Raw genomic sequence first — 12,889 nt, forward strand, 5'->3', positions numbered from 1 at the left:
AAAAAGACTGACTTGATTGGTAACAAAATTTGAAAAATCAATTACTCAAAAACTACTCATTGTAAATAGACAATTTTTTTCACAAAGTGAAGTTTGATTATAACATTTTTAAAATTCATTGATATTTTCCACTTTTATTACATATTTCATGTATTTTGGAAATTATTCCAGAATAAGATTTAATTGAGACTCAAACATCAGAAGAATACATCCCTTATATAGATTAAAATTAAACTACAGTTAACTCTCGTTGTCTCGAACTCGGTTGACTCGAAATTTCCAATGAGTCGAAGTTTTCACGTGGTCCCGAACTTTAGTCCATACAAAAGTATGTAATTCGACTCCTGATGAGTCGAAATTTCGGTTGAGTCTAACTAAATTAGAGTCCCAATGTTAACAAAAGCATTCAAAATTCATTTTTTATCTCGAACTATTAAACATATTAAACACATATATCAAAACTTGACCACCGGGATTTAAATGGATTGAAGAGTTAATCTGACAATACACGTGTAATTAAATTTCCGGTCACTGACCACTGTATTGATTTAGGACATGATATTTCCATGAGTGTTTATCTAAGATTATCTTTTATAGAATTTTGATAAATAATTAGTGATACATTGTTAATGTTCATGAAAAAGTATTTAAAATGTTTACAAAACAATTAATTTATGATTTACACTAATGAGCCTGGGTGTGTATAAAGTGAGGATTATGGCTAGATCTGTTGATGATCACCTAAAAACTACTTAAACGGCGTCTTTGATCTTGTTATATTTTCTTTTGAAAAGAAAGAGTGAGATAAAACAAAATGAATAGAAATCAAAATTTTCTTAAATCTTTTGTATCCGAGAATAAACAATTTTGTCAGCTATAACCCATGAACCGACCTGAATAACGAAACTATCGATTGGAAATTACTCTCTTGGAACATGTGGAAAAGCCATAGGATTTTTTTTAATTGAAACAATAAGTAAAAATAATGTCATTATAATAATAAAAGACTGTGACATACAAATACATCGATCTGATACTAGAATATCGATATCCCCTTGCCATATTCACACGGATTTATTTTACCTTTACCAAGCTAAGAAGAGTTGTGTCCTTTAGATTGTCGAACTTCCGGTGTTTGTTTGAGTCGAACTACGTGTATCTCGAAATATTTCTCTGGTTCGGCTGACTTCGACATAACGAGAGTCGACTGTATAAGATAATAAGGATTTGTGACGTGAACATGAATTAAAAAGTAAACCAACAACACAATAAAAACTAACAAAACATCTATTCACTGGTCTACATTTCCTCCCACATTCAAACTAAATATCATAAGTTAGGAATACATGTATAAAGTAATGTGATGTGAAAGTTAATTAGATAGTAAACAAACAACAACATAACACTTTAACATATGTACACTTGCCTTTTTTTTTCTTTGACATTCAAACTTCACACCTAATGTCACAACTTGTATTATGTATATTTGTATATTACTTTAATATTTTCAAACCAAGGTACACAAATGTAAATATCATAAGATTACTTTATGTGTATTTTATCGATAGGTTAAGTTAAATTTTGTCAAGTAGTTACTGGTTTTATCACAAATAAAACCTGAACACTCATTATGTTTAAAACTAATACACCAAGGATTCTTCAGTCCATCCCCTTTACTAAGCAGTACTTTACTATTCTGTCCATCTTTTGATATTACTATTATTCTATCAGATCTATAGTCTGCTACAATAATGTTACCATAAGTATCTGTAAAAAGTCCTCTCGGTCCTTCTAAATCCTGTGTATATCTCCAGATCTGTTTACCTGATTCATCATAACAGTATACTGCTTTACCAAAATAGTCACTATAGATTACTCTGTCATTACAATAAACAAGGTAATCCAGGTCTGATTTACTCTCAACTGGTATTGACTTCGGTGTATTTCCTTCCAAGTCTATAATACGGATTTCATCTCTATCCAAACCTACAGCCAGAGAATTATTGTAGAATGATAAACCATAGCATTCTTTGTCTAATTTGATAACTTTGGTAACTTTGTCATTCTCCATATTAAAGATCTTAATGGCTTTCTTCGATGGATCCGTTATGGCTATAGTGTTCTGATTGATCTGTGTAACACTCCAGGCTCCACCAGGTATAGGTAACTGTTTCTGTAGTTTGCCATCAGAAGTAAGTAGGTTAACTCCACGCCACTGTTCCACTACTATAAATCTTCCATCCATCAGACAGATCATGTCACTAATGATTTTCTTCATGTTGATATTTATCTTTGTCTCTATATTCATTGTCATGTTGTTTATGTTGGATTGTTCTTGTGATTCTACTTGAGCTTCCCTCTTCACACTAGTGTCTATATTCATGGCTACTTCAGTTTTAACAACTGTTACTTCTCCTAAGGATTCTAATGACCCTAACTTCCTTAATATCTTTTCTATTTCATCATTTTCCTTTATTTTGATGTCAACTTCTTTTACTCTCTCATCAGTTTCCAGATCTTCAACATATCTTTGACATTGATGTACTTGTTGTTCAATTTGATGTACACCTAGAAATGATTGTTGTTTGGAAGTTTGTGAAGTGACTGTTTGTAAATGTTCTTTCATTTCCCTCAAGCTTTTAGTTTTCACTTCAATTTCAGAAATGAAAGCAGTTGCTTTAGATTTTTCCTGATTCCAAATAATATCTGTTTCTTGGCATAACTTCTTCTCCAGATGATCTAAATGTTTATTTATTTCTTGTCTAATTTTTTTTATAGATTTCTTTATGCTAACACACTGATTTTCTCCAGTTTTGATGTTTTTTGATTTATTGTTAATTATTGTTTTCAATGAATTTAATATAGAATTTATGTCTGTCTCTACAGATTCCTTTGATTTTTCAATTTTAGTTTTCTCCACGACTTCTGCTAAACTTTTTATTCCTGTACATTTTGAATGACTGGTGGAAATACATTCATCACAGCACGGCATTAAATGACTGGGACAGTACAAGTTCAGCTGTTGACCATGTTTGTCACATTCTGTTTTAATGGCTTGAATGGAGGGTTTATAACTTTTGGTATCAATGGTTTTATGATCACATGTTCCTTTGGATCTTTTGTGATGCTTTAAACAGGTTGAGCATAATCCTTCATCACAGTTATAACACCAGATGTCAGCTTTAGTGTTTACTTCCCCTTTGTGGCAAGGTCCACATAGTATAGGTTTACTGGATGCCATTACCTGAACATATACAAAAAAAAATTATAAGCTTGCTTTTCAAAATCCTTATAATTTTTGCTACCTGGACATGTTAAATGTTGTTAAAAATAGTAAAAGGCTAAAGAAAAGTATGACCAAATTCAGACAACGAATCAGAGCTATTGGGGACTGACGGGTATGCATTACAGTTAATTTTGAGGTTATGAAGTTGAAAACGTAAAATTTTATTATTTGTAATATCAAACTGCTATTTTTAACAGATATATCATTTTATGGTAGGTTTTTTGTGAAAAATACCAATCACGGGACTGTGAAATATCCCGTGCCATTAGACAAGGTAAACTTGGTCCACAGACTGGTATTTTTCATAATACTCCTCCATAACATGATAAATCTGTCTAATATCACAGGAAAGATTTGATTAGAACTTTCTGTACAGGCTAAGGGAATGTTTTAAACTAGTATTAAGTTGTAATCCATAAATATATTTATGCATAAATTAGATTGATTGATTGTTGGTTGCTTAACGTCCTGCATAAATTAGAGGATAAGTAAAGCCTATCAAAGCATCGCAGGAATTTAACAAGAACTTTTATGTGTTAGCGCTGTCTTTATGTAACGCTATATCGGAAAAGTTATGGCAGAAAACAGGAAAAAGCTTGCCAGGGTAAAAAGGTTATATCCAAAATAGAAATTGACACGATGTGGAGGTGAAGGGCCAAGTGAGCTTTTCTCATCACTTGGCGTCCGGCTTTGTCTGTCGTCTGTCGTTGTTAACTTTTACAAAAATCTTCTCCTCTGAAACTACAGGGCCAAATTTAACCAAACATGGCCAAAATCCTTATTAGGGTATCTAGTTAAAAATTGTGTCTGGTGACCCGGCCAACCAACCAAGATGGCCGCCATGGCTAAAAATAGAACATAGGAGTAAAATGCAGTTTTTGGCTTATAACTCAAAAACTAAAGCATTGAGAGCAATCTGACAGGGATAAATTTGTTTATCAGGTCAAGATCTATCTGCCCTGAAATTTTCAGATGAATCGGACAACCCTTTGTTGGGTTGCTGCCCCTGAATTTGGTAATTTTAAGCAAATTTTGCTGTTTTTGGTTATTATCTTGAATATTATTATAGATAGAGATAAACTGAAAACAGTAAAAATGTTCAGCAAAGTAAGATTTACAAATAAGTCAACTGAACCAAAATGGTCAGTTGACCCCTTTAGGAGTTATTGCCCTTTATAGTCAATTTTTAACCATTTTTCGTAAATTTTAATTATCTTTTACAAAAATCTTCTCCTGAAACTGCCGGACCAAATTAAACCAAACTTGGCCACAATCATCATTGGGGGATCTAGTTTTAAAAATGTGTCCAGTGACCTGGCAAACCAAACAAGATGGCTGCCATAGCTAAACATAGAACATAGGGGTAAAATGCGGTTTTTGGCTTATAACTCAAAAACCAAAGCATTTAAAGCAAATCTGACAGGGGTGAAATTGTTAATCAGGTCAAGATCTATCTGCTTTAAAATTTTCAGATGAATTTGACAACTGGTTGTTAGGTTGCTGCCCCTGAATTGGTAATTTTAAGGAAATTTTGCCATTTTTAGCTCACCTGGCCCAAAGGGCCAATTGAGCTATTCCCATCACTTGACGTCCTTCGTCGTTAACTTTTACAAAAATCTTCTCCTCTGAAACTACTGGGCCAAATTAAACCAAACTTGGCCACAATCATCATTGGGGTATCTAGTTTAAAAAATGTGTGGCGTGACCCGGCCAACCAACCAAAATGGCCGCCATGGCTAAAAATAGAACATAGGGGTAAAATGCAGTTTTTGGCTTATAACTCAAAAACCAAAGCATTTAGAGCAAATCTGACATGGGGTACAATTGTTTATCAGGTCAAGATCTTTCTGCCCTCAAATTTTCGGATGATTCCCACAATCAGTTGTTGGGTTGCTGCCCCTGAATTGGTAATTTTAAGGAAATTTTGCCATTTTTAGCTCACCTGGCCCAAAGGGCCAATTGAGCTATTCCCATCACTTGACGTCCTTCGTCGTTAACTTTTACAAAAATCTTCTCCTCTGAAACTACTGGGCCAAATTAAACCAAACTTGGCCACAATCATCATTGGGGTATCTAGTTTAAAAAATGTGTGGCGTGACCCGGCCAACCAACCAAGATGGCCGCCATGGCTAAAAATAGAACATAGGGGTAAAATGCAGTTTTTGGCTTATAACTCAAAAACCAAAGCATTTAGAGCAAATCTGACATGGGGTACAATTGTTTATCAGGTCAAGATCTTTCTGCCCTCAAATTTTCGGATGAATCCCACAATCAGTTGTTGGGTTGCTGCCCCTGAATTGGTATTTTTAAGGAATTTTTGCTGTTTTTGGTTATCTTGAATATTATTATAGATAGAGATAAACTGTAAACAGCAATAATGTTCAGCAAAGTAAGGTTTACAAATACGTCAACACGAACGAAATGGTCATTTGACCCCTTTAGGAGTTATTGTCCTTTATAGTCAAATTTTAACCATTTTTTCGTAAATCTTAGTAATCTTTTACAAAAATCTTCTCCTCTGAAACTACTGGGCCAAATTTAACCAATTTGGCCATAATCATCATTGGGGTATCTAGTTTAAAAAATGTGTGGCGTGACCCGGCCAACCAACCAAGATGGCCGCCATGGCTAAAAAAAGATCATGGGGGTAAATGCAGTTTTTGGTTTATAACTCAAAAACCAAAGCATTTAGCGCAAATCTGACAGGGTAAAATTGTTTATCAGGTCAAGATCTTTCTGCCCTCAAATTTTCAGATGAATCCAACAACCCGTTGTTGGGTTGCTTCTCCTGAATTGGAAATTTTAGTGAATTTTTGCTGTTTTTCGTTATTATCTTGAATATTATTATAGATGAGATAAACTGTAAACAGCAATAATGTTCAGCAATGTTAGATTTACAAATAAGTCAAACATGACCAAAATGGTCAGTTGACCCCTTTAGGAGTTATTGACCTTTTAGTCAATTTTCAACCATTTTTCGTAAATCTTAGAAATCTTTTACAAAAATCTTCTCCTCTGAAACTACTGGGCCAAATTAATCCAAACTTGGCCACAATCATCTTTTGGGTATCTTATTTAAAAAAATGTGTCTGGTGACCCGGCCATCCAACCAAAATGGCTGCCACGGCTAAAAATAGAACATAGGGGTAAAATGCAGTTTTTAGCTTATAACTCAAAAACCGAAACATTTAGAGAAAATCTGACAGGGTTAAATTGTCTATCAGGACAAGATCTATCTGCCCTGATATTTTCACATGGATCAGACAACCCGTTGTTAGGTTACTGCCCTGAATTGGTAATTTTAAGGAAATTTTGATGTTTTTTGTTATTATCTTGAATATTATTATAGATAGAGATAAACTGTGAACAGCAATAATGTTCAGCAAAACAAGATCTACAAATAAGTTTTCATGACCAAAATAGTCAATTGACCCCTTAAGGAGTTATTGCCCTTTATAGTTAATTTTTAGCATTTTTAACCGGATTTTTGTGACAAAAATGTCGGTTATTGATTTGGGGATGTACGGCGGGCGGGCGGCAATCAAATGTTGTCCATGCATTTACTCATGAACCGTTCAACCAAAGCTTTTAAAATTTTAATATGTTATTACTGACAACTATACGAAGGTCAAGTTCAATAATGGCCATTTTGACTTTTACCGTTCAGGAGTTATGGTTCTTGAAAGATTGAAAAATGGAGTTTCCAGTCGTGTCCTTGCATTTACGCAAGAACTGTTCTACCAAAGCTTCCCAAATTTTAATATGTTGTTACTAATGACAGAATGGAGGTCAAGTTCAATAATGACGAATTTGACTTTTACCGTTCAGGAGTTATAGTACTTGAAAGATTGAAAAATGGAGTTTCCAGTCGTGTCCGTGCATTTATGCATGAACTGTTCTACCAAAGCTTCCGAAATTTTAATATGCTGTTACTGATGACAAAATGGAGGTCAAGTTCAATAATGACGATTTTGACTTTTACCGTTCAGGAGTTATGGTTCTTGAAAGATTGAAAAATGGTGTTTCCCGTCGTGTCCGTGCATTTTCTCATGAACCATTCAACCAAAGCTTTTGAAATTTTTATATGTTGTTACTAATGACAAAATAAAGGTCAAGTTCAATAATGACGATTTTGACTTTTACCGTTCAGGAGTTATGGTTCTTGAAAGATCCTAAAATGGCGTTTCCATTCACGTTGTTGCATTTACTCATGAACCATTCAATCTAAGCTTTTCAAATTTTAATATGTTGATACTGATGACAAAATGGAGGTCAAATTTGATATTGACGATTTTCACTTTCACCATTCATCAGTAATGGTTCTTGTGATATTGCCAGGACACAAATAAATGGTTATAAATCTGATTTGCTGTCGTTGTGACAGCCTCTTGTTCATAATTTTTTGTAAATTTTTAGAGAATATTTTCCACTGTAATTACTGGGCCAAGTTCATTATAGATAGAGTTAATTGTAGCAACAATATTGTTCAGTAAAGTAAGATCTACAAACACATCACCATCACCAAAACACAATTTTGTCATGAATTTATCTGTGTCCTTTGTTGAATATATGCACATAGACCAAGGCGAGCGACACAGGCTCTTAAGAGCCTCTAGTTTTCTAGTATGATAATTGATATAAGATGAATTATTATTATGTCCAAGGATTGTTACACACATTAAGGGCGTACTTATTTTAAGAAATATCTTTTATCTTTAATATTTTAATCACTTCAATTCAACTAATGAATCAGATCATTCTTGTTATCATAGCCATGGGAAAACTTCAAGCAGAAGGGTAGCTATATTGATTTATAAAAACTATAAATTAATAAATGTGCATAAAGATTCAGAAGGTAAAACAATTTCAAGAGGAGACATGAATGATACCCTGAAAAATTTAGTTAGAAAAAAAACCCATTATTTATAGAAAAAAAAAATAGAAAAAAGTGCATGATTAGATGTATGTAGACATTTAAAAAAAAAAAAAAAAGAAACAATGTATATGGAGATGTAAAAATCCAGCCCAGTCTATTCAAATTGACATATTCTTTCTAAAATGTGTGACATTATTCCCAATTATATGTACCCACCATATAAAAGTTCTGTACAATTGGATTCTGAAATTTGCATACAATTACAATCTGTCTCAACTGTAACTAGAGGCCTGGGATATTGGAAAGTCAATAATGGTATTCTTGATGAACAAGAGTATGAATGCAATAAAAGCAAAATAATACAAAAACATAGTACAAAATAGAAATAAAGGAATGTAGTATTAATATAAAAAGAAGATGTGGTATGTTAAGTATAGTAAAACTGATTTTTTTTTAGAAAAAACATGCAACACATGATTTAGAACCAAAACTGAAAATGTAATATGAAAATCTATTATTTATAAAAGGAAAATATCTGCATTAGAAAAAAATATATTAGGTGCACAAAACAAAAGTTTGTAGAAAAAGGGGAGAAATCAATGCATATTTCCCAGGTATTCAGAAAATCTTAGCAAACAGTACAAGACATGACTCAAATTAAAAAAATGATAACGATGAAAGTATAACAGATGAAAATAAAATATTAAAACTTGAATGAAATTTACGCTTATTTATTTGACATTAAACGAAATCCTTGTATGATAAATGTTAAAATATTCATTAACAGTACAAAAACTCAACTTAAGGGGGCTTGCTATATTTTTTTATAAATGAACTTTATCATATACTTAATAGAAAAATGAAATAAAAAAATGGGGTCACCGTTCATTTAAGCTCACAATCTGCCTCCAAAAGAAGCATACAATTTTGTTAAGGTACTTTTTGTCTGTTGAACTATAAATAGGAGAAAAAAAGGTAATATCGAAATAAAAAATAACCTAATTACAGAAATCACTTAAATTTTACAATTATTTAGTTTATGTACAGCTTATTTGAAAACAATAATAAAAAATATAGGTCACCGTAGCGTTAAAAAAGATATTTCAATTTTTAATGTAAAAAAATGGCATTTTTGCATCAAAGGGAGATAATTTGGGCCTTTTTTCAATGATATTAACATTTTAAAAGTCATCTGAGTCCAAACCGAATCGATTTTTTTTAGTTGATTTTTGTACCATATCATAAAGTAATAACTAATAGTGTAATAAATAAAATAATTAAAAGATAAAAGTCAATCTTGTGATGGATATGTCACTTTATCGCACCCAGGGTAAATTATCACTTTGTGATTGGTTAAACGCCTTCCCGTAGGGGGTTAGTAAATTTCTTAGGGGGTTCATGATGTCACATCTACTGTTATCTATTGATGTTGTTACATTTCATTGCTTATTTTTATACAAAATGCAGCAGGAAAGTCCTGTCTGTGATAAACAGTTCTTTATATAGTTAACTACTGACTCCCAACGGTCTATAGAGGGTGAATGAAATCCATAGGGGATTCAGCCTCTGGCCTCACCCACTATGGATTTTCCTCACCCTCTTTGGATCTGTATGGGGTCAGTAGTGAACTATATAACTTATATTAGAGAAATTCACATGCACGTAGCTACGTTTACGTCAAAACGCCCGGGCGTACACTTGAATTTTGATAAAAAAATATTTTAATCAAAAGAAAATAAGAAGAACTTGTTAAAAGCACATCAGCTTTATAATTCTTTCTTTAATGGGTTGTAACCCCAAGGGTGACTGGGGAATAGAAATACGGTCAATTGGTCTTCTCCCGAAGTGGGGCGTTGGTTTGGCTGTGCGGGATGTATTAAGTTCGCAGTCACGTTTGAGGGTCTGTAGGTGGCCTGTTGTAAGGCAAAATTTCTGTCCCTATCCAATATACCCTCATTTTCCAGTGGCAGTCGAAATTTCCCCGACCATCATCCCTTATGGCCTCTATTATGGCAAGACCTACCTATTGTACTTATTGTGAACTTGTTCTCGTCCTGAATATGCATGAAATATTTGCCACTGGACGTTAAGCAACCAACAATCAATCAATCAATGGCTTGTAACAGCGAATCAGATTTAATTTTCATCCAAATGGTATCATATTATATATTCGTTTATTTTCTGTCAAGTCTGAATTTATACTTTGAGTTCTATACTCATTTCCCTTTTGTTTAACGCACTTCATCATCTTTGGAGATTCGTTTCAAGTGTGGTTTAACAGTTTTGTCAAGCCTGTGACATATTTATGACACTAAAGCAAGACATAACAATCCTTAATCTCGTCGGCGGTGTCAATATTTAGGTTCAGTATGTCAAACTTTTTTTTTAACAATAATTTTGCCAAACCTTTGTTAAATTTTACGGAAGTTGAACAGAAACTGTTTGTGGTCAAATGAGTAAACTGACTGAGAGCATACTATTGTTTATGCAAAATTTCCCGTGTTTCGAACAAAATTAACAGGTACTAATATTTATGGTCTGGGGTTATCATTTTCTACACAACAAATTCTTTGTCAAATCGAATTAAATGAAAATTCAGCCGAATGCAAGCATTTTTTTAATATTTTAGTTTGAAGCAAAGTTTTTTAAAGTAAATTTGTTTATTCATTTTTCAATATGATACTGACAGACTGTATGGCTTTTTTAAAAATTAAAAATGCATAAACCTTCATAGTTTGTCACGAAACCAATATTCTAGATCAAGAAAAATTGTCTAAAGAAAATGTTGGATTTTTTTTTTTTTTTTTTTTATATAAATGGACTGATAAATGAATTCACTTTTTGCGAGGGAAATCCAAGACGATAACCAGGGTTCCGCAGAAACCTTAACGATATCTAGTATTGCACCTGAACGTATCTGAAGATTTATTATTCAATTTACATTTTCATTTCGAAATTTGGACACACAATTTTTTGGTCGCATGCTTTACCCCTATGCTCTTATTAAAAACATTTTTAAGTTACTGGTTTTGAAACTTTAATTAAATTCAATAACCATTATATTTCAAATTAAAAAAAATGAATAATTTAACATAAGTTATAAACCATTTAGAATCTAAGTATGTTACTACTGATGAGTTTTTAATAACAGGAATGGTATCCATCTCGATAATTCGTTAGCTTCCGCCAATTTAGTTCCCTAACCAACTATTATAATCCACTACCAGCAATTATTTGACATGGACCCGTTTGGGGTCATCAGATTCCTTGCCAAGGTTTGGGCGTACACGTAAAAATGACCTAGCTACGCCACTGATTCACTATCATGATTATGACTATTGCTATACATAATTTAAAACAAAAGTCCAGGAATGGATGGGATGAGCGTTATTTTTTTAATTTTAGCTTTGAAAAGAAACAACCGCAATTCAGACGACAAGTGTTACTCAATCTTATTCACAAGAAAATGATCTATTGGAACTGGCAAATTACCAACGAATATCATTATGAACTAGTGATTATAAATACGTTCATACATTTTAACAGTAAGAATAAAAACAAATTTTAAATCTAATCATTAATGCTAATAAAACAGGATACATGAAAAACTGATACATGGGATCTAATCTTATTTTTCTATGGCAAATATGAAATGTAATAGATCATGCAGATAAGTCTAACATAAAAGGGGAGGAGGCCTCGTATACAGTAATCACTAGCCATTCCGCCCAAAATGTTACAGAACAAAGGGAAGTATGCAGAACTCCAACTGTGATGATCCGACTCAGATTACCCAGCCTTTATATTTGTGTCTTTTATGATAAACTAGAAGTGAAAACATATGCCTGTTGTGTTCCCCTCCAGATGTTATTTGAAAATTTGTGTTTCTGATTTGTGTTCTCCTTGAGGTTTACCTGACATACTGTTTTATTCAATTTAAAAAATAACTAAAAGGTTTTAAAAAAATACATGACAAAAAATTCAAGCCTTTGTTAATAAATGGCCTTTAACTTTGTCAAAATAAAATAATATAGCTTTATCTATAATGATATATACCTCTTAATTAAGGATTTGTTCACATAATGTGTATGTAGGATTGTATCTCTTCTTTTACTAAAATGTCAGGTACAAGGAAGTAAATTAGGACATGTTTATACATGATCTTTATACATGATGTAATCAGTAAATATTTAAATGACATCTATAAATAGATAAAATCGGTTCAATTATACTAGTAACATTTAAAAGACCAATTGTGAATACAATATAATGGGAATTATCTTACCTCTAAAGTTAAATACAAAAACCTTTGGTTGAGAAATATTTAATTAATCATAGTTTTTAAGATTTAATTGTTTTACTAATAAATTTTAGATAACAAAATTCTGTTACAAATGTTCTCATGCTTAATATGTTTTCATTCTTTCTTAAAACCATTTAAAATTATTGTCTAACCTATGGTAATTTAAAAAAAAAAGATTATGTAGGGTATGATTTCAATTAGACAGCAACCCAGCAACAAATATATCTAGCGGTCAAGGCATAGTCTTCTGTAAAACAACAATATCTAATGGATATGCAAGCTGGGTTGATTGAAACTTAGTACACATGTTCTTTATTATATGTTCTTTCTAATTTTGATGCCAAATTAGAGTTTTGTCCCCAATTTCAAGGTCCACTGAACATAGTAAATAATAGTGTGAGTTTGGCATCCGTTTACTATGGAC

At 32.4% G+C, this 12,889-nt stretch overlaps 2 protein-coding genes across 4 annotated transcripts in view; one reads left to right on the forward strand and one right to left on the reverse strand.

The window, feature by feature from the left end:
- The window catches only part of LOC139489213 (uro-adherence factor A-like), a 43,883-nt gene that overhangs the window by 22,143 nt on the left and 8,851 nt on the right, over positions 1 to 12,889 (forward strand). The window lies entirely within an intron of this gene.
- Positions 119 to 12,339, reverse strand: LOC139489215 (E3 ubiquitin-protein ligase TRIM71-like). 2 transcript variants are annotated; one of them, XR_011656163.1, is made up of 3 exons: positions 12,219 to 12,339; positions 1,209 to 3,244; positions 119 to 244 (listed from the first exon to the last, which is right to left on the reverse strand). XR_011656163.1 is itself a non-coding variant. In XM_071275424.1 (2 exons), the coding sequence occupies exon 2, from the start codon at positions 3,239 to 3,241 to the stop codon at positions 1,559 to 1,561; it is 1,683 nt and encodes a 560-aa protein (XP_071131525.1). In that variant the 5' UTR covers positions 3,242 to 3,244; positions 12,219 to 12,339; the 3' UTR covers positions 119 to 1,558. The 2 variants fall into 2 exon arrangements, 1 of the variants encoding a protein (XP_071131525.1); XM_071275424.1 differs by having other exon boundaries at positions 119 to 3,244.

Source organism: Mytilus edulis, chromosome 9, assembly GCF_963676685.1.
Source record: "Mytilus edulis chromosome 9, xbMytEdul2.2, whole genome shotgun sequence".
Lineage (NCBI taxonomy): Eukaryota > Metazoa > Mollusca > Bivalvia > Mytilida > Mytilidae > Mytilus > Mytilus edulis.

What these genes read in the sequence shown, in the direction of transcription:
- LOC139489215 (XM_071275424.1), bottom strand. Translation starts at nt 3,241, where the DNA reads ATGGCATCCAGTAAACCTATACTATGTGGACCTTGCCACAAAGGGGAA.